A 27447-nucleotide genomic window follows, 5' to 3' on the forward strand; every position below is an offset into this window, starting at 1 on the left:
CCCGGGACTGGTGACTGTGCCCGGGACTGGTGACTGTGCCCGGGACTGGTGACTGTGCCCGGGTCTGATGACTGTGCCCGAGACTGGTGACTGTGCCCGGGTCTGGTGACTGTGCCCGAGACTGGTGACTGTGCCCGGGACTGGTGACTGTGCCCGGGACTGGTGACTGTGCCCGAGACTGGTGACTGTGCCCGGGACTGGTGACTGTGCCCGGGTCTGGTGACTGTGCCCGGGTCTGGTGACTGTGCCCGGGACTGGTGACTGTGCCCGGGACTGGTGACTGTGCCCGAGACTGGTGACTGTGCCCGGGACTGGTGACTGTGCCCGGGACTGGTGACTGTGCCCGGGACTGGTGACTGTGCCCGGGTCTGGTGAATGTACCAGGGACTGGTGACTGCACCCGGATCTGGTAAATGGGCCCGGGTCTGGTGACTTTCCCCGGGTCTGGTGACTGTACCCGGGTCTGGTGACTGTGTCTGGGACTGGTGACTGTGCCCAGGACTGGTGACTATACCTGGGTCTTGTGAATGTGCCTGGGTAAGGTGACTGTACCCGGGTCTGGTGACTGTGTCTGGGACTGGTGACTATACCTGGATCTTGTGAATGTGCCTGGGTATGGTGAATGTGCCCAGCATTGGTGACTGTGCCCGGGTCCTGTGACTGTGCCCAGGTCTAGTGACTGTGCCCAGGTCTTGTGAATGTGCCCAGGTCCGGTGACTGTGCACGGGTCCTGTAACTGTGCCCAGGTCTGGTGACTGTGCCCGGGGCCTATGAATGTGCCGGTCTGGTGACTATGCCCGGGTCTGGTGACTATACCCGGGTCTGGTGACTATACCCGGGTCTGGTGACTGTGCCCGGGTCTGGTGACTGTGCCCGGGTCTGGTGACTGTGCCCGGGTCCGGTGACTGTGCCTGAGTCCTGTGAATGTTCCTGGGTCTGGTGAATGTGCCTATGTCTGGTGACTGTGTCACGGGCGGGGAGGAGGGTGTCAGCACTGCGCTCACCCCTCTGCTCGGGTCCGGCTGCTGCTGCTCAGTGGTGGCTCGAGCTGTGGGCCGGATCCCGGGGGCTCTCGAGCGGCGCTCCTCGCCCGTGAGTGAAAGGGGATTGGGTTTTTGGGATATAGTCTATTGTCCGTGACGCCACCCACGGTTGTGGTGATTTGTTAGCACCACCGCTGCTCGGTGTGGGGATCCCGGGAGTGATGGTGTGAAGCAGCAAGTTGTTGTGTTGTCCCTCCGTGGGTAGGGGTTGGTGATCCCGGGGCCCAGTGATGAGGTGGGAGGTGCAGGGCTTGGTGGGCGCAGGGACGCGGGGGCAGCGCTGTGCCTTGCGGCACTGTGGTACTCACTCAGCCTGAGACAATGACACAGTTCTCGGTAAAACACACGGCTGGAAAGACGGTTCCCACGGACGGCTGCACTTGCTTTCCCCAGAAGGTGACGGTGATGTCCCTTTTCCTGCACCTAATGTTGATGGTTGCGATGGGTTCCCACCGGTAACCCGCTCCCCGGCTTCAAGCTGGACCGGAGGAGCTCTACTCTTTGCCCGCAGGCGCTGGCCCTCAGAAACTGGTGCCCTGGCGGTGGCGGTGTCTCTGCTTTAATGGTTGGGCTGTTGCCTTCAGTCGGGACTTGGTTGTTGGGAGACAATCGTCCCCTTCACTGACGGATTTGGCAAATTATGGCGACTCCTAACCTTGCCGGGGTCCGAGAGGCCCCTGCCCTGGTGCTGACTGTTCTTTGCACACTGCTCCAGACCACCGGGTCACCACCCGTCCGCGGTCCTTCCAGGAACTTCCGAGCAGTCACCCCTGCAGACAATCACCGCCGTCTGCTGACCTTGCTGTCACTTAGCCCGGGGTACACACCCGGACTCACTTCAGGCTTTTCAAACTGTCCCTTTGCACCTTACTTCAGCTTTTCTCCTAAGCTCCTCTACCACTTCACTTCCTTCCTTTCACTTTCACCTCCTACACTCAACTCCTTGTTTACTCCTTTCCGTCCCTAGCTGGACTCCACTCTCAAGCTCTTCCCTGAGCTGCCTCCACTTTCAACTCTAACACTCATCTGCCTGGTTCTTCCCGCCTCCAGGGCTGTGAACTCCTCGGTGGGCGGAGCCAACCGCCTGGCCCACCCCCTTGTGTGAACACCAGCTCCTGGAGGAAGGCAACAAGGATTTCTGGGTTAGCTGATGTGCCTAACTGGGGTGTAGGGTGTGGTGGTGTGATGACCTGTGACCCCTGGCTTGCCCAGGGCGTCACAACTGTGCTCGGGTCCTGTGAATGTGCCTGGGTCTGGTGATTGTGCTCGGGTCCTGTGAATGTGCCCGGGTCTGGTGACTGTGCCCAGGTCCTGTGAATGTTCCTGGGTCTGGTGTATGTGCCTGGGTCTGGTGATTGTGCTCGGGTCCGGTGACTGTGCCCGGGTCTGGTGACTGTGCCCAGGTACTGTGAATGTGCCTGATTCTGGTGAATGTGCGTGGGATGGTGTATGTGCCTGGGTCTGGGTTGGTCACCGTGCCCGCCTCTACCGATGTCTGCCTTTTACGATGCCCATCCAGATCTCTTCTGATCAGATGATGTTCTTAATGTTTGGTTTTAAATCTCCTTTCCACATTCTGTCCCGATCAGTCGGGGTCACTCAGTTTTTTGAATTTTCATGACTTTGTGCATCTGTTTAATTCTTAATGGCCGGGCACCAAAACAAGATGTGAACACTGCCCTATTTCTTCTTAATTATTATTGGTCTTTACTTTTCCTCCTACAAATAATAAAGTCTTACTGTCTGCAGCCTCCGCTCTTAGCAGTTTCCTACATACTGAAGATATAATCCTCCGCCTGCTCCTTACATTCCCCAAGAGGCGGCTGCAGAGAAAATATCATCCAAACAATTATTAGTTTTCAACCCCATAATTTTTTTTTTATTCTTCTTTATGTTATATTTTTCACTTCCCATGCCATGATCTACGTATGTTATTAAAAAAAAATCTGAAATGTTGTAATTTTCACAATTAGCTACAATATAATCTGACACATCCTGTTCTGTGGATATTACTGCTAAGCAATCATCTGTTATATACAGTAGATAACACAAGATCCACAATAGGTGATGTCACAGCTCACCTTCTCCACCTCCTGTACAATGACTGATAACACCTCTACTGTATATACAGGAGGTAACCCAGGATCCACCATTCACAATAGGTGGTGTCACAGCTCACCTGCTCTTCCTCCTGTACAATGACTGATAACACCTCTATATACAGAAGACAACACAGGATCCAATCCACCATTCATAATAAGGGATGTCACAGCTCACCAACTTCTCCTCCTGTACAATGACTGTTAACACATCTATATACAGAAGACAACACAGGATCCAGCATTCACAATAGATGAAGTCACAGCTCACCTTCTCCTCCTAACAATGACTGTTAACACTTCTATATACAGTAGATAACAAAGGATCTACCACTCACAATAGGGGATGTCACAGCTCATCTCCTCCTCCTCCTGTACAATGGCTAATAACACATCTATATATATAGTACACAACACAGGATCCAGCATTCACTATAGGTGATGTCACAGCTCACCTCCTCCTCCTGTACAATGACTGATAACACCTCTATATACAGTAGATAACACAGGATCCACCATTCACTATAGGTGATTTCACAGCTCATTGGGATAAAAAATGGGTCCAGCGTGATGTCTCGGTAAGCACGTTATGGGTAACTTCTAGCATGTTGGCATTTGAAGGGTTAACCCGGATAGGTGACACCTTAGATCATCAAGAGAGAAGCTGCGGAGGAGATGCACTTGTTATGATCCGGTATCCGTGGAAGATTACAAAAAAATCCCATTAGTAGAAAAACACCAAGAAAAACAGGAGTAGTTGGGACCTGAGCTGACCGCAATCCCCTGACTATCAGGCCACACTAGAAGTAGCCGTGGAGCGTTCCTAAAATCCTAGACGTCACGTCACTGCCTGAGAAACTAGCTACACCGCACAGAGAGAAATGAGGAAATCTACCTTGCCTCAGAGAAGTCCCCAAAGGAATAGCCAGCCCCCAAAATATAAAGATTACGGTGATGTAGGAAAACACGATACACAGATAAGAAAAATAGATTTAGCAAATTCGAGGCCCAACTAACTAGATACAAAGGAAATGAAAGGAACTGATTGTGTTCAGTACAAAAATCCTGCTGAAAAAATTCCAATCTCCTTATAGTAAAATGGCCCTGGAGGTCAAACGACCTCACCCCCACTATATCAGGTACTCTTGTAAATAATGGGAGAACAAAATACCAAAAAGAATACAAAAATACAAAAGTGCAAATAATCAAGTTTGACAGGGAGAATCTCCCTTTTCATGTAGAAGAGCCAGCGAAAGGGGCACCCCCCATGCTCACCAAACTAGAAAAGCAAATCTTCACCTGCAAGAAAACAGATTCCAAACAAAACAAAAGAAAAACAAACACCCTAAGGTGTAAACCAGGAAGCAAAGCAAAAGCTTGCAAACTTATCTGTAGACGTCTTGCACAGAAAGACAGGGAAGACAGAACTCCAATCCAGGTTCAGATACTGAGGAAAATTCAACTATCACCGGTGCCAGCAAGGGAAAAAGTGCTCTCCTATATACACCAGGCTTGTCTGCAATAGGACTTCCTTAATTCCCAATTAACACTGACACCTGTCTGAGTCACAGACTCAGACTCAGCTTCATTACCATTCCTGGCCACCAGAGGGAGCTCCAAAACAGCACCCACACAGACGACATTCACAACACGCACTGCAATGTGCCCGGATCTGCCCTCTTGGTCGCATCTCTTGGGTCAGACTCTTTTGGCTCTGATTTATCAGTTTTTTCTAGCTCTTATAGCTGCACAATGTTGCAGCTTTTTGAAGTTTTTTCCCAACTTTTTGAACTATTGATGGAGCGCGGCCCGGAGAAGACACAAAGGAGAAATCCATCGTGGTTTACCAACCCAGCGAGCATTATTGTGGCTGCTAATTCTCTCTGAATCACTTTTTTGCGCGGTTGAGGACAAAGTCACCGCGGAAGGAGAGAATGAAACTTTCACAGTTTATTTATTTATTTTTTTGCAGAGTTGACACGGCAGAGATTTGTGACTATTTCACTGTTTTTGGTTGTTCGTTGTCCCTGTGGCCTGTGCGGAGCCGTCCTTCTTCCCATCCACGTCCCTCATTTCTTGCCTCCATTTCCACTCTTCAGGATAATAAGTCAATATGGCGATATTCATCTTCTTCCGTGGATCGTTTCTTTAATTCCGTGGCACTGGATGAAGGAAATTCGATATTTTTATTATTTGTACTTTATCATTACTGGAGACTGTTTTATACAGTGTCTATTTATGTTCATGGTTTACACAAACGGTCTCTTGTCCTTCTAAATCTTAAGAGGTACAATAGCCCTTTAAAACTGGCTCATTTATTTACCATTATCAACGCTGCTGTCTCACGGAGTTTTGCACAAACGTCGCCAACTGTCATGGCGGCATTGGGCTCTGTTCAGATTCCAGATTCTGACCCTCCGCCCAATGGTTTCTCTGTGTAGTCTGTGAGCAACACAGGCAGACTCGGGCATCGACCTGCTGTGTGCTGATTCATAGTCAAGATAGCAAGAGTTAATCTCTGTTCATTTGTTTGCTCCTTAGGTCACTTGTGTGGAGGCCTATCACATCTGCTCCCCTCCTATTTATGCTGGTTGAATCCTTCCACCCATGCCAGCTATAGTTTATTCTATGTTGGTCTGTGAGGTGTGGTATCCGAGACTTACTGGTGATCGTTGTGCTCATTGCTTGGTGCAGTTGTGGAGTTTACCCCTGTTGTTTTGTAGCTTACTTCCTGCTCTTGTTTTCCTTATTAACCTCTTATTGTGTTTACCTTTGTGTGTGCGTGCTGTGTGACAGAGTTTTGGTTATTCCTTGTCTGTCTTTATCTGTGGGTTCATCATATTCTTGTTCTGTCCCTCCCTAGGGGAGGGAAAGGGGGAATCAGATCAGGACTGGTCAGGAGCAGGGCCAGGAAGGAGACTCAGGCCTCTCCACCATCAGGAGTATCCCTGAGGGTAGGGATCGCATAGGGCCCCCTGGCTTGACATAGGAGTTCATTTTTATCCCATAGTCATCGTGGCAAATTTATGCTTAGATTGGAAGTTTATTAAAAAAATGTATTTGGATGAGATGTTACAAGGTCACTTCTGTGATACCTTTGAGTACCCGATCGTTGGGGATCCACAGGGATTTATGCTTAACCTCGGATCAAACAGTGTTGTGTCTTTTTTCCTAAACCTACACGAAAGTTTCTTTAAGAGCTCCAGTTTCTCATGATATAAATTGATTTGATAGAAAAACCTTTGACCGGCTGCAGTTCCCATCACAACCACTGGATGGCGACATACAGACACATATGGCAAAAACCTCTCCCGACAAAGTATCACAAAATATTGTTTTTTAATCAAACATGGTCATATCGGAAAACTCATCTTAGGATATGTCTGGCCAAGACAAATTGTAAGAAGAGACCCGTCTGTAGGTGGGTTATCTCATATAATGTATGACGGACAGACATAATGACGGACACTACTGGAGCACGTGGCACTGGGAGCCCGGGGCCCCATCACTATGTTGCAGCTTACCGAAGGCATATGTGGCAGAGAATCCCTTCACCTCGATGGACGTGTCGCTGTGGAACTGGAGGAGAAGCGTATTTCCTGATGACCGGATACTGGGCACGGTGATGTCTTTGCCGCAATATCGACCAATCAGAGGGGAGCTTGTCGTTGGCCCATTAAATACAAGCAGATAATCAAAAGTGCACGTCCTCCGATATTCCACATTAAATTCCGTCACATTCAGCGACACCTGAGATAAAAAAAACAAAATCCGGTGAATATGGAGTCACCGGCCTCCTCCACCGAGAGAATACGAGTCTGACAACCAATATGGCCGCAATGACACTGTTCTAGGGGTTGTCACCCTTATCTCACCGACCTCCTCATTGCCGCCCAGTGCTGGTCCATATACTCACCGCAAAGCCATCCGGTGCGTTTATGACCCAGGCGCATTCGGATGAGGCCGGGTACGTTGCGGGGTAGCGGGGTGATGTGATGACTCCTGTGGGACTGGTGAGCGTGGCGCCGCAATTTACTGAAAAATAACAGACAGATGATGTGTCTGTGTTACTGACTTTTACCTCTGTCACCAGGTTTTTGCTCCCCCATCTGAGAGCAGCATAATGTAGAGACAGACCCTGATTCCAGTGATGTGTCACTTACTGAGCTGTCTGCTGTCATTTTGATAAAATCAGTGTTTTCTCTGCTGCAGATCGAGCAGTTATACAGAGCTCATGAATATGCTGGACTACCTGCAGCACGCCAAGTAGTCCTGTAATGATAATCTACTGCTGATTAAACAGTGATTTTCTTAAAACTACACTAAGCAGCTCAGTAAGTGACACATCGCTGGAATCAGGATCTCTTCCACTATGTTATGCTGCTCTCAGCTTAGGTGGCAAAAACAAGGTGACAGATTCCTTTTAAAGGGGACCTGTCAAAAACTTTACCCACCTACTCCTAAACCATTAATATGACTTTGTAGCCCCTTAAACGTCAGCCAGTCGATCCCTTTATGAAAGCAATGTGTCGCTCCAGCAGAGGGAAATTGCACTTTGGAGTTGTGTCTGTAAGTGCACTGTGATGTGACGATGCACTTACAGCTTCTCAGCGTCACGCTCTGTTCTGCACCCAGCAGCGCCCCCTCCTGGCTGATGGACAGGTCGTTTATTCTGGTACGTGGCCACACGTGGCCCCTGACCTGTCAATCACCCAGGGGAGGAGATGCAGCGTGAGGCTGAGAAGCTGTAAGTGCATCGTCACGCCCCAATTTTTATGTTTATGCTTCAAAGCACAATTTCTCGCTGTTGGAGAAGAACATTGAAGTAAAGGGATTGAATTACTTATCTCTAAAAGGGGTACAAAGTTATATTAATGGTATTGGGGGTAAAGGGTTAAAGTTTCTGACACTTTCCCTCTAAACGAGGTGTCCAGGATGAGAAAAACATGGCCACCTTGCCCCGAAAACTGCACCAACCCAGTCTACAAGTCGTGCTTGGGCTCAGCTCCATTGAAGTGACTGGTGCAGAGCTGCAATACCACACATGACCTGAAGACAGGGTGGGGCTATTTTTGGAAAAAACATATCCTTTTATGTGCCATGAATGGTCAATCAGTAGGGTAAGCATGTGACCACTGGTGGTCCCAGATTGAGGTCTCCAGCTTTGGTGGTAATCCGACCACACCATCATCCACGGGTCACAGGGGCCAGTTAGAGGCCAATACCTGTAAATCAGATGTTCATGTGCCGCCCCCGTGCCAGCAGCCGGGCTGCTCGGATCCGAATCCGCGGCGGCTCGAGGGGTCTCCGGACCCGGGGGTCGTGCGGCCACTCAAATGAATGTGGTATTTACAGGGCATTGAGTTTGTGACGCCACCCATGGTATGTGGTAATTTGGAGTACCACCGATGCTGTTGGGAGTACCCGGGTGCGATGGAGTGGGGGAGCCAGGTATTATAACCCTCCACGGGTAGGGAAATGCCTCGGGACTCGGTGATGGTGACTGGGGGGTGCCGTGGGGAGCGAAGGGGGTCACTTTGGTACTCAGTGAGGGGAGCTAGTTTGGGTCCTGTCCCCAATGGTGCTGCCTGGTGATCCGTGACCTGCTTCCTGGCACTAAGTTTACTCCTCTGTTGGTCCCGGTGGAACTAGCCGGGCCCCGCTCCCCACTGTGGCTGAGGGAGCTTGGTCTCAGGGTTCACGCTTGGGATTTTCTGGACCGTTTTGAGTGGAAAGCCCTATCCCCCTCGTTGCGCTAGTACCCCGATTTTGGAGCGGGTGGAAAGCGGATCTTGAAGGCTCCGCTCTAGTCGAGTAAATTGTCAGGTTGCCTGAAGCTACTCCCTGACCTAGGGTCTACGTACCCCGTCGTGCCCTGGTCCCAGCCCGGTGATGGTGCAAGGCCGTCAGCTGTCCTTCTCGACAGTTCCGTGCCCCTTGTCACGATCCCCTGCGACCTGGGTTCCAGCTCCTACTAGACCCAGACCAACGTCTGCTACGTAGATGGCCTCCTAGGAGCCCGGTTCCTGACCTCCTCTCTCCTTCACTTGCAACACACTTCTCGTTACTCCTGACACTCCTGACCTCCCCTTAACCAACCCCCCAAGTGGGCGACCCTATTCCACTCAGGCCGTCCACTGGTGTGTCTGGTGGGTGTGGGGCAGAGTGTATCTAGGATTTGATTAGCTGATGTAGGCAACACCGTGTAGTTGGGGACCCGTAACCAAGAAGGAGGTGGATACTGCACAGAAGGGCAGATTGTGCAGTACCCTGTGACGACCTGATAGTCCAGGGCGTCACATTCACGTACCGGTGCTGTACGAGGAGCTGAACCCCGGGGCCTCCGTGCTATCGTCACTGGTGAAGTCAATGAGCAGGGTCCTCCCAGTAGACACCATGGAGGGCAGTGGTCCCGCTCCGCAGCTTCTGTCCAGCAAAAGAGGAGCCGACCTGTTTGCACCGTCGTAAACTCGCAGGTAATTGGAGGCGCAGTCCGGGGCGGCCCGAACGCCAAGAGCGCTGAACTGCAAGAAAACCTGATGGGAAGAGGCAGATCAGAGGGTTTATGGGGTCTGCAGGTGAAAAAAAGGGAACATCCAAGGTCAGTACAATCCATGGGCGGCAGACTATAGAGTCCAGGCGTAAGAGTCCAGTGGGAGGTTCTACAGTGATTGACCGTTAGGAAGGCTTTAGCACCGCCCACTGGACTCCTGAGCAAAGCATTACAGATTAGACTGGTTCCTCAAAATGTCAGGTTCCCTTCAAGGGACCTCTAGGGAAGCAGAAGATCAACCTGCACCCGATCCCTGGCACTGATGGCACCAGACCCCGGAGCCTCACCTGATCGGACGGGAGGCGAACGAGCCAAGTGCAGCTGCTGTTACTGGGGAAGTCAGAGGAAACGATGGATCCTGTGGAATTAGAGAGTAATCCCCGACACAGGCCTGCAAAAGAAATCACCTAGGTATAGAACGTACCCACTATCCACAAACTTACAACACCTACTCCACCAGCAGAATAGTGAGCGCAGCTCTGGAGTATAATACAGGAGGTAACTCAGGAGCAGTAATGTAATGTATGTACACAGTGACTGCACCAGCAGAATAGTGAGTGCAGCTCTGGAGTATAATGCAGGAGGTAACTCAGGATCAGTAATGTATGTACACAGTGACTGCACCAGCAGAATAGTGAGCACAGCTCTGGAGTATAATACAGGAGGTAACTCAGGGTCAGTAATGTATGTACACAGTGACTGCACCAGCAGAATAGTGAGTGCAGCTCTGGAGTATAATACAGGAGGTAACTCAGGATCAGTAATGTATGTACACAGTGACTGCACCAGCAGAATAGTGAGTGCAGCTCTGGAGTATAACCCAGGAGGTAACTCAGGATCAGTAATGTAATGGATGTACACAGTGACTGCACCAGCAGAATAGTGAGTGCAGCTCTGGGGTATAATACAGGATACGTAGTGTAATGTATGTTCACAGTGACTTAAAATCTCCTTATTCACCCCTTTCTTACCGCATTGATACAATGTGTTTATCTTTGTAATATCCAGGGAGCTGAGGCCGTATCGCTGCCCGATGGCTACGGAGGGATCTGGCTTCGGAGTGATCGTAGGTAGATAATTCGATATAGAGAAGGCGTATCTGGAGGGAAACACATCGGCAGGATTAGGCCGGGGTCACACGAGCGGGTGAAGGGGACGAGTGCAATCTGCTAAAAAAAAATTGCATTGCCCTCGGCCCAGTGTTATTCAATGATGCAGATCAGATCTGCGAGATTGTCTACAGCTGTAATGGGACTGAGGAATAAATGGCCGCACGCTGTGACCGGCAGCGAGCCTCGGATCCCAGGTCTATGGTGCGGGTGAAACATCCTGGTCTGTCCTATGTAGCAACGGACATCCCTCTTATGGGGCCATAAGGAACCTTATAAATGGCCTAACCTTGATCTCATGATACACCCTGTGATGAGGCCCTCGTGTGACTCCTCCTAGGATGGCCACTGATCTTCTCACCTTCCATAGTGCATCACGGAGGAGTAGTCATACGCAAGTCTTAGGTTATTGGTGTCGTACTTCACAAAGTTTGATGCGGTCCCTGTAAAGGGAAAAATGTCATATTTGATAAAGAATCACGAGTCCCGACCATATATGGCATTACGTGACCTAGTGATGTCACCAGATGACATCACAGCCCCTTCAGCATCACGAGTCACGACCATATATGGCATTACATGACCTTGTGATGTCACCAGATGACATCACAGCCCCTTCAGCATCACGAGTCACGACTGTGAGGCAAACCCTGGGATATGAAGATGAATTATGACTTCCAGTCATAATCGCTCTCATCACTCCATGGCAGTGCCCCCTCCCTTCTTATTCTCAGATGTCCAGCATCTGTGAAGGTGTCACATCCCAGCAACACATCCCATGGCCATCTCCTGTGATATGGAGATTAGGTGATGTGGGAACAATGGACACAGGATGACTCCCTGCCGTGACCCTGTAGTAGGGGCTGCTATCTAGTTAGCAAGCTTGGAAGTATCCAGACAGGACGACTCCAGTAAAAAAATGGTTCATATCTCGCAAGCCATATTTCCGATAAATATGGCAACCATAAAAATGGTGTCTCCGCATGCGGACGATGCTGGCACACCCTTTTTATGGGAGCAGGACCTGGGGAAATACCCCAGGCGTGATATCAGCCAATGGGGAACTAGTAGACAAGTCATGAGTCCTCTCGTTCTGTAGCTAAATTCATAGCTGTCACAATGAGAGCGTCGGCGTCCGCCTACGACGCTCCCAGGCCAAGTTATGGCCATATTCCATGTTGTGGATTTTGTCCATAACTCCAGCCAGGGGTGGAGCAGTGCTCCCTCTGAGGTCACTAAGGTAGGAGGGGACCTGGATTTGCCCAGGTTGATAACCCTACTTCGGCCATTTTCCAGTGTTCTTTTGCTCGGGGGCCTGGTTGGGAAAGACCTGTGAGGGAGTTCCTGGAAACCTGGTCTATGGCGCCCCCCTGTGGCCAGACGCACAAGGTAACTGCTGGAACTGTGTATGCCTGTTTGTAACCCATGCTTTGATTGTAACTGTACTCTGACATATGTATATTCTGTAGATCTCCTATTGTATATATTGTAGTTTCTAGTGTGCTTTAGGCTGATTAAATTATATAATTAATCTTGGGCTGTTCTGTTATCTCGATCTTGAATCCCACGTCTGTGTGTTCGGCTAATAGTTACCGTGAAGCGGTTGGTGGCAGCGAGTTGTGCCAAGGATTATTGTGGGGAGGCCAGTGAGATTCGGGGAGGTTTTATATATTCCGCCCGCGGAGGTCGGGGGAATATATACCCTACTCTCACCGGGGACCCTTCAATAATCGGCATAAGTAGTATAGCGGCCTCCTTGCTTATTGTCGGGCAATTCCATAATTGGCCTGACTATAAGAGGGGCGCTAGAGAGCGCGTCACGTGCTCTGTCTGTCGGTCGGGAGGTATAAAGGAGGGGTGACCCCCACTTGTTACCCCCCGATTGTGACGTACTGGTAGCCAGCGCGGGGGATTTCTGAGTGACCCCTCCCGGTGGTTCGTGACATATTGGTGGCATAGCGGTGGGATCGAGATAATAGTGTGTGTGAGTGTGAGACCCATACTCCCAGACACTAAAGACTGCCTGCAGCAGCTGTGGCTGCTGGGGTCTTCAGACTAGCTCAACACTAGAGTGTCAGAGTGCAGATACTGTAAGGTGTGTGGGTGCATCAGGTGTCAGTTCTGTGTCAGTGACCAAAGTCTGCAACAATGGCTGAGAGCACCAGGAGCAAAGCCAAAGGAATGGCCGATGCTAAGGCCAGAGACGATGAGGAGGTTGTCCACGAGTCCTCCAGGAGCCAGACGCCAGAGAACAGCTCTGCAGAGGACATCGCACAACCTGGCACTGCTGGACAAAATGAGGAGGAGCTCGCCCAAGGGTCCTCAACGAGCCAGATGCCAGTCCTCCGCTCTGAAATGGACAGTGAATCACCTGGCTCTGCAGCGTGCCGCAGATCACCACTTGCCAATCCCTCCGGCCTGAGAGGTGCAGAGGCTCTCCTTCAAGCTGCCTTGGCCAGGCTTATGGCTGGAGACCGGGATACCTACGAGATACTCATGGCCGAGCGTGAGCGGCAGGCAGCGCGTGAAGAGCGACAGCAACAGGCAGAGCGTGACCACCAGCTGCAGCTAGCTCAGCTCCGACCCTCATCAGCCACACGTGACCTTCAAGACACCAAACTTCCAAAGGTCCGTGTTGAGGACTTTCCCGTGCTGGAGAAGGATGGAGACTTGGACTCTTTCCTGACTGCTTTTGAACGGACTTGCTTGCAGCACCATCTGGACAAGGATCAGTGGGCCAAATACCTGACCCCCCGTCTAAGGGGTAAGGCCCTGGATATCCTTGGGGACTTGCCTGCTGAGGCAGATCAGGGCTACGACACCATCAAGCGGGCCCTGATCCAACAGTACAACCTCACTCCAGAGTCCTACCGCAAGAAGTTCCGGACCCTGCAAAAGGGACCAAAGGACTCCTGGGCTGACCACCGGCGGGCACTTGCCCGAGCTGCCGACCACTGGACCCAAGGCCTGCAGCTTTCCACCGGACCGGAGATCCTGGACTTGTTCATCACGGAGCAACTCTTGTGGAACTGCCCTGAGGATCTCCGCCAGTTCATCCGAGACCAGAAGCCAAAGGGGTCCACGGCTACAGCTGCCCTGGCCGATGACTACACCAACAATCGGGCTCCTGAGGCCAGGAGAGCAGCCACCAGCAGCACCTGGAGAGGGGGTAAGATGAATTCTACGACTGCCCCACCTGCCCCTAGACTGCAGGGGGTGTCCCCCTCAACTCCCCTCTCCAGGCCCGTGGCAGAACCAAGACGGTGCCACCAGTGCAACCTACCTGGACACTTCAAGGCCATGTGCCCTCAGCGTCCCAAGGCCCCGGCTCCGTCCCCGTCCCAAGGGCCGCCCAAGGTGTATTGTGTGGGTGGGGGTGGTGGTAGGTCCCTGGACAGCTTCCAACCTGTCACCGTCGGCCGGTCTGTGACCATAGGATTGCGAGACAGCGCCTCGGAGGTGACTCTGGTGCGGCCTGGGATGGTGTCCCCCCAAGACTTGATCCCTGGAAAAACCCTCGCTGTCTCCGGGATTGGAGGCATTGACCCGGCGCTGCCTGTTGCTGACATTTATGTGGACTGGGGCGCAGGGCGAGGGGTGAGGGAGGTGGGGGTAACTGATCGGATCCCTGCAAACGTGCTACTTGGGACAGATTTGGGGCAGATAACCTCCCAGTTTGGGCCCCCCCCAAGGGCTGAACCTTCAGCCCGTACTGACATGACTCCTAACAATGTTAATGTGTTATCTATGAATGATGTAAGGGAGGAGGGAGTGAACTCTGATATTTCTGCTTGCATAGACACCATAGACACACACTCAGCTGCAGCTGTGACAGGGGAGGGGGTCAGAGAAAGGTGTGACAATGCCTCTACAAGTAACCAGCCAGTGAGCTGGGATCTGTTGCCCTCTGCAGGGATAAGCAGAGAGCAGGGTGCTGCAGGGGGAGGACCATTGTGTGGGGTGGGGGCTACCACAGCAAATGTGGGGTCCCCAGAGATTTCACAGCGGGGTTCTGTTGCTGCAGGAGGGGAACAGGCAGGTGAGATTGGGGCCGGTCCAGGAGCGGAAGTGCTCCCAGGTAAGATCTCGGTGCATGGTTCCCCCACAACCGGGGTGTCAGGAAGCCAGGTAGGTCTGCCTGAACCGGCGACTTGGTCAGGAACGGAGGAGGAGCAGGCACGACCCACGGTCGCAGCGGCTGTGGCCGCTGTCACCCGCAGTGGGAGTGCTGGAAGCCAAGGGGCCTCCCGGAGGTCCGATAGCTCTTCCCCTTCTGACCAAGTGGCAGCCGAGTCAGGTGGAGGCCAGGACACAGGTCCCGGGGTACTGACTGAAGATGTGACAGTCTCGTCGATTCTGGCCACATCTAGTCAGGGGTTTCAGGCAGCGTTAGAAGCTGACGACAGCCTGAAAGCTCTTAAGGAGCAGGCGGCACAGCCTCCCTCGGACTCGGACCCGGAGCGAGTGGTCTGGGACCAAGGACGGCTGTACCGGGCCACGGTCCAGCAGGGTTCACCGGAGGCGTGGCCCAGGGACCGACAGTTGGTGGTACCCTATCCGTTCCGGACGGAGTTGTTGCGGATCGCACATGAGATTCCGATGGCCGGACACCTAGGGATCGCTAAGACCAAGGCCAGGTTAAACCAGCATTTCTACTGGCCAAAAATGGGGGCTGATGTGGCTGCCTACTGCCGTTCGTGTGAAACCTGTCAGAGAGTGGGGAAGGCGGGGCCACACCCCAAAGCCCCACTGGTATCTCTGCCCATCATCGATGAGCCTTTCAGGAGGGTGGCTGTGGATCTGGTCGGCCCGCTGGCCATCCCCAGTAGCTCCGGGAAACGCTTCATACTGACGGTAGTGGACTATGCCACCCGGTACCCAGAAGCAGTGGCCTTGTCGTCCATTCGGGCTGACAAGGTGGCCACCGCATTGCTGGAGATTTTCTCCCGAGTGGGTTTTCCCCAGGAAATGCTCACTGACCGGGGGACCCAATTCATGTCCCAGCTGATGGAGGCCCTCTGTAAGCAAGTCCAGGTGCGACATCTGGTGGCCAGCCCGTACCATCCACAGACTAATGGCCTGTGCGAGCGGTTTAATGGCACCTTAAAGCAGATGCTTAAGATGTTGGTCGACTCCCATGGGCGTGACTGGGAGCGGTATCTCCCACACCTGTTATTTGCTTACCGGGAGGTTCCACAGGCCTCAACAGGATTCTCACCGTTTGAGCTCCTGTACGGGCGACGTGTGCGGGGCCCCCTGGCTCTGGTGAAAGAGGCTTGGGAAGGGGATTTGGCCACCCCTGGAGTGTCGGTTATCGAGTATGTCATGCGCTTCCGGGACAAAATGCAGGCCTTGACGCAACTGGTACACGACAATATGGCTCAAGCCCAGGCCGATCAGAAGCGTTGGTACGACCAGAACGCTTGTGAGAGGACCTACCAAGTGGGTCAAAAGGTGTGGGTACTGGTCCCCGTACCACAGGACAAGCTTCAGGCAGCCTGGGAAGGCCCATACCTCGTGTACCAGCAGCTCAACCCTGTGACGTACCTGGTCACCCTGGACCCTGCCCGTGGAAGGCAGAAGCCCTTCCATGTGAACATGATGAAGGCACATCATGAGCGGGAGGCATGTGCGCTCCCCGTGTGCAACCTGCCCGAGGAGGGAGAAGCGGAAACCCTCTTGGATATGCTAGCCCAGGTTAGGGCAGGCGGATCCATTGAGGATGTGGAGGTTGGCCACCAGCTCTTGGAGGACCAACGGTCCCAGCTGTGGGCCACCCTACACCCCTTCCGGGGGTTGTTTACCAACCAGCCCGGAAGGACTAACTTGGCTGTCCATCACGTGGACACTGGGGATCATCCCCCGATCCGGCGTTCAGCATATCGGGTCTCCCTGGAGGTGCAGCAACACATGCGCCAGGAGATTGACGAGATGCTGAAGCTGGGGGTGATCCAGGCATCCAACAGCGCTTGGGCCTCGCCTGTAGTCCTCGTCCCTAAGAAGGACCGAACCACTCGGTTCTGCGTGGACTACAGGGGGCTCAATGCTGTCACGGTCGCCGATGCGTACCCAATGCCACGCATCGATGACCTGCTCGATCAGTTGGCCGGGGCTCAGTACCTGACCATCATGGATCTGAGCCGGGGATATTGGCAGATCCCCCTGACTCGCAAGGCCAGGGAACGCTCTGCCTTTATTACCCCATTTGGACTGTACGAGTCCACGGTGATGCCATTCGGGATGAGGAATGCCCCTGCCACTTTCCAGCGGATGGTCAACACCCTGCTCAAGGGACTTGAAGGGTACGCGGCCGCGTACCTGGATGACATTGCCGTCTTCAGTCCCACCTGGGAGGACCACCTAGAGCATCTAGCACAGGTGCTCAGGCGGATCCACCAGGCAGGTTTGACCATCAAGCCGGGAAAGTGTCAGCTGGCCATGAGCGAGGTCCAGTACCTCGGTCACCGGGTAGGCGGGAGAACACTGAAGCCCGAGCCTGAGAAAGTGGAAGCCATCGCATCCTGGCCCACCCCCAGGACCAAGAAGCAGGTGATGTCCTTCTTGGGGACCGCTGGGTACTATAGGAGGTTTGTTCCATGCTATAGTAGCCTGGCAAAGCCCTTGACGGACCTCACCAAGAAGAAGCTGCCCTCTGCAGTCGATTGGACAATGGACTGCGAGACAGCCTTCCGGGCCCTAAAGGACGCCCTGTCCAGCCCGCCCGTGCTACAGGCAGCCGACTTCACGCGGCCGTTTGTAGTACAGACCGACGCCAGTGACTTCGGCCTCGGTGCGGTGCTCAGCCAGGTGGACTCTGCGAGCCAAGAGCACCCAGTCTTGTACCTGAGCAGGAAGCTGTTACCACGGGAAGTGGCCTATTCCACGATGGAAAAGGAGTGCCTGGCCATAGTGTGGGCCCTGCAGCATCTGCAACCCTATCTATACGGGCGCCACTTCATCGTGGAGACGGACCACAATCCCCTCAGCTGGTTACACACTGTCTCTGGGACGAATGGGCGATTGTTGCGATGGAGCCTTGCGCTCCAGCAATACAACTTCACCATTCGCCACAAAAGGGGCCGGGACCACGGTAACGCAGACGGGCTGTCCCGACAAGGAGAGGTCGCGGACGGGCGCACGGGGGAACACCGGAGTGTGCTGCCCCCTAGCGCCCTCAAAAGGGGGGAGGTGTGAGGCAAACCCTGGGATATGAAGATGAATTATGACTTCCAGTCATAATCGCTCTCATCACTCCATGGCAGTGCCCCCTCCCTTCTTGTTCTCAGATGTCCAGCATCTGTGAAGGTGTCACATCCCAGCAACACATCCCATGGCCATCTCCTGTGATATGGAGATTAGGTGATGTGGGAACAATGGACACAGGATGACTCCCTGCCGTGACCCTGTAGTAGGGGCTGCTATCTAGTTAGCAAGCTTGGAAGTATCCAGACAGGACGACTCCAGTAAAAAAATGGTTCATATCTCGCAAGCCATATTTCCGATAAATATGGCAACCATAAAAATGGTGTCTCCGCATGCGGACGATGCTGGCACACCCTTTTTATGGGAGCAGGACCTGGGGAAATACCCCAGGCGTGATATCAGCCAATGGGGATCTAGTAGACAAGTCATGAGTCCTCTCGTTCTGTAGCTAAATTCATAGCTGTCACAATGAGAGCGTCGGCGTCTGCCTACGACGCTCCCAGGCCAAGTTATGGCCATATTCCATGTTGTGGATTTTGTCCATAACTCCAGCCAGGGGTGGAGCAGTGCTCCCTCTGAGGTCACTAAGGTAGGAGGGGACCTGGATTTGCCCAGGTTGATAACCCTACTTCGGCCATTTTCCAGTGTTCTTTTGCTCGGGGGCCTGGTTGGGAAAGACCTGTGAGGGAGTTCCTGGAAATCTGGTCTACAGCGCCCCCCTGTGGCCAGACGCACAAGGTAACTGCTGGAACTGTGTATGCCTGTTTGTAACCCATGCTTTGATTGTAACTGTACTCTGACCTATGTATATATTCTGTAGATTCCATATTGTATATATTGTAGTTTCTAGTGTGCTTTAGGCTGATTAAATTATATAATTAATCTTGGGCTGTTCTGTTATCTCGATCTTGAATCCCACGTCTGTGTGTTCGGCTAATAGTTACCGTGAAGCGGTTGGTGGCAGCGAGTTGTGCCAAGGATTATTGTGGGGAGGCCAGTGAGATTCGGGGAGGTTTTATATATTCCGCCCGCGGAGGTCGGGGGAATATATACCCTACTCTCACCGGGGACCCTTCAATAATCGGCATAAGTAGTATAGCGGCCTCCTTGCTTATTGTCGGGCAATTCCATAATTGGCCTGACTATAAGAGGGGCGCTAGAGAGCGCGTCACGTGCTCTGTCTGTCGGTCGGGAGGTATAAAGGAGGGGTGACCCCCACTTGTTACCCCCCGATTGTGACGTACTGGTAGCCAGCGCGGGGGATTTCTGAGTGACCCCTCCCGGTGGTTCGTGACAACGACCATATATGGCATTACATGACCTAGTGATGTCACCAGATGACATCACAGCCCCTTCAGCATCACGAGTCACGACCATATACAGTTAGGTCCAGAAATATTTGGACAGTGACACAAGTTTTGTTATTTTAGCTGTTTACAAAAACATGTTCAGAAATTATATATTTAATATGGGCTGAAAGTGCACACTCCCAGCTGCAATATGAGAGTTTTCACATCCAAATTGGAGAAAGGGTTTAGGAATCATAGCTCTGTAATGCATAGCCTCCTCTTTTTCAAGGGACCAAAAGTAATTGGACAAGGGACTCTAAGGGCTGCAATTAACTCTGAAGGCGTCTCCCTCGTTAACCTGTAATCAATGAAGTAGTTAAAAGGTCTGGGGTTGATTACAGGTGTGTGGTTTTGCATTTGGAAGCTGTTGCTGTGACCAGACAACATGCGGTCTAAGGAACTCTCAATTGAGGTGAAGCAGAACATCCTGAGGCTGAAAAAAAAGAAAAAATCCATCAGAGAGATAGCAGACATGCTTGGAGTAGCAAAATCAACAGTCGGGTACATTCTGAGAAAAAAGGAATTGACTGGTGAGCTTGGGAACTCAAAAAGGCCTGGGCGTCCACGGATGACAACAGTGGTGGATGATCGCCGCATACTTTCTTTGGTGAAGAAGAACCCGTTCACAACATCAACTGAAGTCCAGAACACTCTCAGTGAAGTAGGTGTATCTGTCTCTAAGTCAACAGTAAAGAGAAGACTCCATGAAAGTAAATACAAAGGGTTCACATCTAGATGAAAACCATTCATCAATTCCAAAAATAGACAGGCCAGAGTTACATTTGCTGAAAAACACCTCATGAAGCCAGCTCAGTTCTGGAAAAGTATTCTATGGACAGATGAGACCAAGATCAACCTGTACCAGAATGATGGGAAGAAAAAAGTTTGGAGAAGAAAGGGAACGGCACATGATCCAAGGCACACCACATCCTCTGTAAAACATGGTGGAGGCAACGTGATGGCATGGGCATGCATGGCTTTCAATGGCACTGGGTCACTTGTGTTTATTGATAACATAACAGCAGACAAGAGTAGCCGGATGAATTCTGAAGTGTACCGGGATATACTTTCAGCCCAGATTCAGCCAAATGCCGCAAAGTTGATCGGACGGCGCTTCATAGTACAGATGGACAATGACCCCAAGCATATAGCCAAAGCTACCCAGGAGTTCATGAGTGCAAAAAAGTGGAACATTCTGCAATGGCCAAGTCAATCACCAGATCTTAACCCAATTGAGCATGCATTTCACTTGCTCAAATCCAGACTTAAGACGGAAAGACCCACAAACAAGCAAGACCTAAGGCTGCGGCTGTAAAGGCCTGGCAAAGCAGTAAGAAGGAGGAAACCCAGCGTTTGGTGATGTCCATGGGTTCCAGACTTAAGGCAGTGATTGCCTCCAAAGGATTCGCAACAAAATATTGAAAATAGAAATATTTTGTTTGGGTTTGGTTTATTTGTCCAATTACTTTTGACCTCCTAAAATGTGGAGTGTTTGTAAAGAAATGTGACAATTCCTACAATTTCTATCAGATATTTTTGTTCAAACCTTCAAATTAAACGTTACAATCTGCACTTGAATTCTGTTGTAGAGGTTTCATTTCAAATCCAATGTGGTGGCATGCAGAGCCCAACTCGCCAAAATTGTGTCACTGGCCAAAGATTTCTGGACCTAACTGTATGGCATTACATGACCTAGTGATGTCACCACATGACATCACAGCCCCTTCAGCATCACGAGTCACGACCCTATATGGCATTACATGACCTAGTGATGTCACCAGATGACATCACAGCCCCTTCAGCATCACGAGTCACAACCATATATGGCATTACATGACCTAGTGATGTCACCAGATGACATCACAGCCTCTTCAGCATCACGAGTCACGACCATATATGGCATTACATGACCTTGTGATGTCACCAGATGACATCACAGCCCCTTCAGCATCACGAGTCACAACCATATATGGCATTACATGACCTAGTGATGTCACCAGATGACATCACAGCCTCTTCAGCATCACGAGTCACGACCATATATGGCATTACATGACCTAGTGATGTCACCAGATGACATCACAGCCCCGACCATATATGGCATTACATGACCTAGTAATGTCACCAGATGACATCACAGCCCCTTCAGCATCACGAGTCACGACCCTATATGGCATTACATGACCTAGTGATGTCACCAGATGACATCACCGCCCCTTCAGCATGACTGTGCTCCATAGAAGCTATGGCCCTGCTGTCTGTTACCTGGAAAGGTGTTCTCCAGTAATATATCCACATAGTCGTCGCGGTCACTTCTGCTGTGCTCATGAACAAACCCAAGGACGTGGTTCAGCTCGTGCTGGATGGTCCCGTGTCCCATACAGTCAATATCCAAAGACACCGGCTGACCCCCTCCTCTCCTCCCCATGTAGGACCAACACCTAGGAGAAAGCTCCATTAGTCATTATCTGACCCAGAGGATGACACATGTACAGCACACACATTGTCTACGTACCCGCCACTTACTACTATCTGCAAATAATCAGATTCTGTTGTCCTATCCACGAATCGCACACAGGTGAGGGTCTCGAATTCCTGCATGGCCACTTTTATGAGCGACACTGACGAGGCACCTGAGCATAAATCAGCAAGAAATTGGAAAATACACATATGGCAGGTAATATGCAGCTGAATAAATTGTAAAGATCTGCATGCAGTACTACATATTACCACCAGGGGTTACTGCGAGCAGCACAAGAGTGGTAAGAAGTTATATATCGCCACCTTGTGGTGGAAATATTTATTGCAGTAATTTACTTTTCTTTTACACAAATATGTTCACACTTTATAGTAAAGTCCAATGTGTATTTCTGCGACAGAAAACTGAGGCTGCACTGTCTGATTTCACATTTATAGAGCTGAGAGGCAATACCAGCCACAGCCCATAGCCAGGTGAGGCCAAACTTTAGGAACAAAGCCACCCTGTTTTTCTAATTCTGGACAAAGCAGAAAATCTGCAAAAACCACTCCTTTTGATTGGAGAGGGTAAGTGCGCACGCTGAGTTATTAAGAGTTATTGGTGCAGAAATATTCTGAACCAAAATCTGCACCTTGTGCCAAAAAAAGCACCAAAAAACGCATGCACTTTTTGGTGTGGTTTTGCGCATGCATCTTTTATGTGGTTTTGGTGCATTTTTGGTGCGTTTTTGTGCATGTGTTTTTTGGTGCGTTTTCCTGCAAGTGTTTTTGGTGCGGTTTTGGTGCACTTTTTGGCGTTTTTGTGCATGCGGATTTTGGTGCATTTTTTTGGTGTGTATTTGTACGTGTGGATTTTGGTGCATTTTTTTGGTGTGTATTTGTACGTGTGGATTTTGGTGCATTTTTTGTGTGTTTTTGTGCATGCATGTTTGGTGCATTTTTTGGAGCGTTTTTGATGCATTTTTTGGTGCTTTTTTTCGTGCATTTTTGTACATGCGTTTTTTTGGTGCGTTTGTGGTGCACTTTTTGGTGTATTTTTGTGCCATGCATATTTTTAGTGAAATCATTGGCTGGAAGGGCTACAAAACACAGGAAAACTGCACTAACAATTCACACGCTGCTTCTTTTTTCTACACCCAAAACTGAAAGGACAAAAAAAGCAATGTGCGCACAATACTTCCGAATTCTCATAGACTTTGCTGGGCGAGACCTGCAGATTTGGGTCATATTCTGCACCAAAAAATGCAGTATGCGTACAAGGCTCAAAGCAGTTTCTGCTCCAAAAATTCAGGAAAAAAAAATCTCACCTTAAAAGAAAGTGAAGATGGAGTTTTTGGAGCGTGTGCACCACAAAAATGCCTTAAAAATTGTTTAAAAACTACTTAAAAAACACCTACTTCTATTACAAGTAAAATATATCTTTGTACCGTGTTAGCCGGTAGAGATAAAAAAATTGTTTAAAAGAACTGAGAGTCCTCAGTGGTTGATACCTTTTAATGGCTAACTGAAAAGATGGTAATAATTGCAAGCTTTCGAGACTACTCAGGTCTCTTCATCAGGCTCAGTATAACACAAAATCTGAAGAGTCACATATTTATACACAACAGGACTTAGAATAGTGCAGTAAAAAAAAACAAAAAAAAAACGAACAAGTTATAAAACTTCTATTAATAATCCACTTTGCTCTTTTCTTTATTTTGTTTAGGCTTTTTTTACGCTTCAAATTTTGAAAACCGTCTGGTGAGTATAAAGGAAAGTGCAAGTGTTTTTTTTGGCTCCAAACTAGTCCCTGTCCAATCAGAAGGCTGCAAAAAAAAAAATCAGAAAAAACTTTTCAAAAACTCTTCAAAAGCGCATCAGGAAACAAAAAAAAATCCTCCAAGACTCTCCAGAGACGGATTATGTCCTAAAGAGGTGTCCACCTGAAAACGCCTCGTTTTTGGCTGCCTACGACTATGGGCGCTACTATAATACTCACTGATATCGGGTGAGATGGTGTACGGCACATTGACGATTCCAGCGCTGTCCTTACTCCATCTACACGAATCATCATCACACTTTATGGCGCTGCGATGGCTATCCAGGACAATGTCCCCTTCATACAGGGGGATTTTGCTACCTGGAGACAGATATATTTCAATATGTATAAATTTTATATACACATACGGCACCCATATCCCAAAACATAGAACATTTTAAAGGATATGAACAACTTCGAGGACATTTAAAAAAAACAAAAACAAAAAAAAAAATACATGTATTTTGGGCTTAATTTTTTTTTTTGCTGTAGGCTTTCATTAAATATTTTGCACTGTTTGGCTGTTTTTTTCTCTGCACATTGCTGGCTGCAGAATGAGTTAACTGAGAATCCATCAGTGAGCTCGTTTTATAAAAGAAAAGAAAAAGAAACAGATAAAACCAAGTAAAGTTCTCCGCGAGCTCACTGACCACGAGAGCCTCCTTGTAAGTGGGGTCTTCATTCTCCATCATGACCCTTTTTGACTGGGGGGGGTATAGACAATTCTCCGTTTACCCCGGGGGTAACCTGTCACATTTACATCTCTACCTTTATTGGCAGCTGTGATAATGCTGAAAACATCTGGGGGCTCCACTGCTGGAACATCCTCCATATCCTCTGCTGAGACTGAAAAGAAATGAAAGACAATGAGTCCATGTCCAGTGTCCAACAGCCGCGATGATAGGAGGAGTCGTTATAATAGATGTCATTTACAAATGCAAAAAAAATAAGGTAAGAAAGGTCAACAATTCCTGATCTGAAGGCGGAGGGCGACGTCTGTACCGCGCGCTCATCATTCTGAGTCCTCCGGATGTTCCTTCTCCTTTCTCCAGAGAATCTGCCTCTGTACTCCTCTGTACTCCCCCGTCCTCCCCTGCACCTGCACACCCCACCCCTGTGCATGCTCCACAGATGATATGTGTTTTCTTTCTACAGCTACACACCCCATCCCTCCCCATCATCCCATGTCCTATATTAGGCGGCTTTCACACTACGTCTTTTTAACATGCGTCCTGAACGTTTTTTTAACGCAGAAACGGATCCAGTGCAAATGCGTTTTCATTTCAATGCATTTGCAATGGACTCGCGTTAACATGCGTTCACCTGCGTTTGCGTGCGTTATAGTGAGGATCCAGCGACTTGCAGTTTTTTAACATCTTTCAAAAACACTACTTGTAGCGTTTTTGAGCTGCGTCCAACTTCTGCAAATTGCTGGATCCTGACTAAACAGCAAACGCATGAGAACGCTGGCATGCTGATAGGCAGGATCCTGCTTGCTCTACTGAGCATGCTCAGAAACCAGCCTCGCGTGCTCAGTCTATCTCTCTCCTCCCTCTGTCTCTCTCCACCTCTCTCTCCTCCCTCCCTCTCCCCCACCTGAGAGCTGCGGACACTCGTAACCAAGGTAAATATCGGGTAACCACTTATCTTAGTTACCCGATGTTTACGTTGGTTACGTGTGCAGGCAGCCCGGCTCCTAGCAGCTGCAGACGCTCGTAACCAAAGTAAATATAAGGTATCCAAGCAAGTATACCCGATGTTTACCTTGGTTACGAGCGTCTGCAGCTGTCAGATGCCGGCTCCCAGTCTGACACGTTTAGTTCCCATCACTCCCGATCACATGACTCCAATGCCCGCCCCTATACATCCAGTGACAGGATCCTGCAAAATAAGACATGCGTTTGCATGCATTTTTTGCTGTAAAAGCAGGATCCGCTTTTGCAGCAAATAAACGTTCAGGACGCATGTTAAAAAGACGTAGTGTGAAAGCAGCCTTATTCCTCCCTGTATCTATATTTCCGCCTCCTCCTCTTACTTCCTTCCTGTCTCCAATTTACTTCTTCCCTGCAGCTGCACCCTCCCCACCTCCTCTGTCTCCCTGTCTAATTACTTCCTCCCTGCACACTCAACCACTCTCCTTCCATTATGTCAGCTATTTAATACTTCCTCCGTCTGCTATTTACTCTTTCCCTGCAGCTGCACCCTCCACTCCTCCTCTTCCTCCCTGTCTGCTATTTACTTCTTCCCTGCACTTGCACACCCCACATCACTCTTTCCATTCAGTCTGCTATTTACTTCTTCCCTGCAGCTGCACACTCCACACTTTCTCTTCCTCCCTGTCTATTTATTTCCTCCCTGCACATCCGAGCATTCTGTCTGCTATTTACTCTTTCCCTGCAGCTGCACACCCCAATTCTCCTCTTCCTCCCTGTCTGCTATTCACTCTTTCCCTGCAGCAGAACACCCAACTGTTCCTCTTCTTCCCTCTCTATTAATTTCCTACCTGCACACCCGACTTCTCTCTTTACATTCTGTGTTATACTTACTCTTTCCCTGCAGCTGCACACCCCACCCCTCCCTGCCTGCTATTTACTCTTTCCATGCACCTGCATAGCACATTCCTCCCTTTCCTTTCTATCTGCTATTTACTCTTTCCCTGCAGCTGCACAACCACCCCTCCTCTTCCTCCCTGTCTGCTATCTACTCTTTTTCTGCAGCTCCACACCCCACCCCTCCTCTTCCTCCGTCTGCTATTTACTCTTTCCCTGCAGCTGCACAACCACCCCTCCTCTTCCTCCCTGTCTGCTATTTACTCTTTCCTTGCAGCTCCACACCCCACCCCTCCTCTTCCTCCATCTGCTATTTACTCTTTCCCTGCAGCTCCACACTCCACCCATCCTCTTCCTCCGTCTGCTATTTACTCTTTCCCTGCAGCTGCACACCCCACCTCTTCCTCCGTCTGCTTCTTTCCCTGCAGCTGCACACCCCACCTCTTCCTCCGTCTGCTATTTACTCTTTCCCTGCAGCTGCACACCCCATCTCTTCCTCCGTCTGCTATTTACTCTTTCCCTGCAGCTGCACACCCCATTCCTCCTCTTCCTCCCTCTTCACTATTTTCACATTACAATTCACTTGAGATTGTGGGGGTTTTTTTACATTTGCAGGGAGGAACTACAATACATTGCACGATTTTATAAATTCACAAAATAAGTACTGACCTTCCTTCTCCATTGCATTGATCTGGAATGGAAATTTGAGCAGGAATTGATTAGATGTATATAATTCTGATTATTTACAGACAGTGGCAATGTATACAGTATATACATGGTGGAAACACTTTCGTAAAGGGTTATTCACAAAAAAACAAGTTGATAGGGGATTACTTACTCATTGATGTGAGTCCAATAACTGACATTCTTGAGATTGGGGCTCTGGATCCTTAGAATGGGACTTTGTAGCTTCATCCTGAATGTAACAGATGCACTTGCTCGTCCTCCGCCCCATTCATTGTCTATGGGACTGTCAGGAAAAGCCAAGTTAGCGGTCCAATAGACAATGAGTGGAGTGGAGGTCGAGCATGTGCATCTGTTACATTCAGGACTGGGAGCAAAGCCCCATTCTAAGGATCCAGAGCTCCACTCTTGGTTCTAGCAGCCGGCAAGTGTTTCCTTATCCATTGCTTGTCTATTTGGGAACAATCCTTTAATGCAGTCGTCCTATCTTGCAGTCTACTTACCTGCAGCGGCCATCCGGAGCACGCCTGGACCATGCAAGCCAGGAGAAGGATGGACACTCTTCTGTTGGATCTTCTGGGA

General features: G+C 50.1%; 1 protein-coding gene across 1 annotated transcript; it reads right to left on the minus strand.

Annotated features, from left to right (window-relative positions):
* Positions 1–5131: 5131 nt before the first annotated feature.
* LOC142255382 (embryonic protein UVS.2-like) lies at positions 5132–27447 on the minus strand. The gene is made up of 13 exons (XM_075326963.1): positions 27369–27447; positions 26851–26872; positions 24401–24478; positions 23813–23953; positions 21872–21989; positions 21622–21797; positions 11166–11247; positions 10667–10794; positions 9983–10086; positions 9453–9678; positions 7059–7177; positions 6667–6892; positions 5132–5304 (listed from the first exon to the last, which is right to left on the minus strand). Exons 1-13 carry the CDS (start codon positions 27399–27401, stop codon positions 5291–5293), a joined length of 1467 nt encoding a protein of 488 aa, XP_075183078.1. The 5' UTR covers positions 27402–27447; the 3' UTR covers positions 5132–5290.

The sequence above is a fragment of the Anomaloglossus baeobatrachus genome, chromosome 10, assembly GCF_048569485.1.
Source record: "Anomaloglossus baeobatrachus isolate aAnoBae1 chromosome 10, aAnoBae1.hap1, whole genome shotgun sequence".
Lineage (NCBI taxonomy): Eukaryota > Metazoa > Chordata > Amphibia > Anura > Aromobatidae > Anomaloglossus > Anomaloglossus baeobatrachus.

What these genes read in the sequence shown, in the direction of transcription:
- LOC142255382 (XM_075326963.1), bottom strand. Translation starts at nt 27,401, where the DNA reads ATGGTCCAGGCGTGCTCCGGATGGCCGCTGCAG. An exon ending in CAGATAGTAGTAAGTGGCGG is followed by an intron (nt 21,798 to 21,871) that starts GTACGTAGACAA and finishes GCTTTCTCCTAG; the next exon opens with GTGTTGGTCCTACATGGGGA. An exon ending in TCCGTGATGCACTATGGAAG is followed by an intron (nt 10,795 to 11,165) that starts GTGAGAAGATCA and finishes GTTTCCCTCCAG; the next exon opens with ATACGCCTTCTCTATATCGA.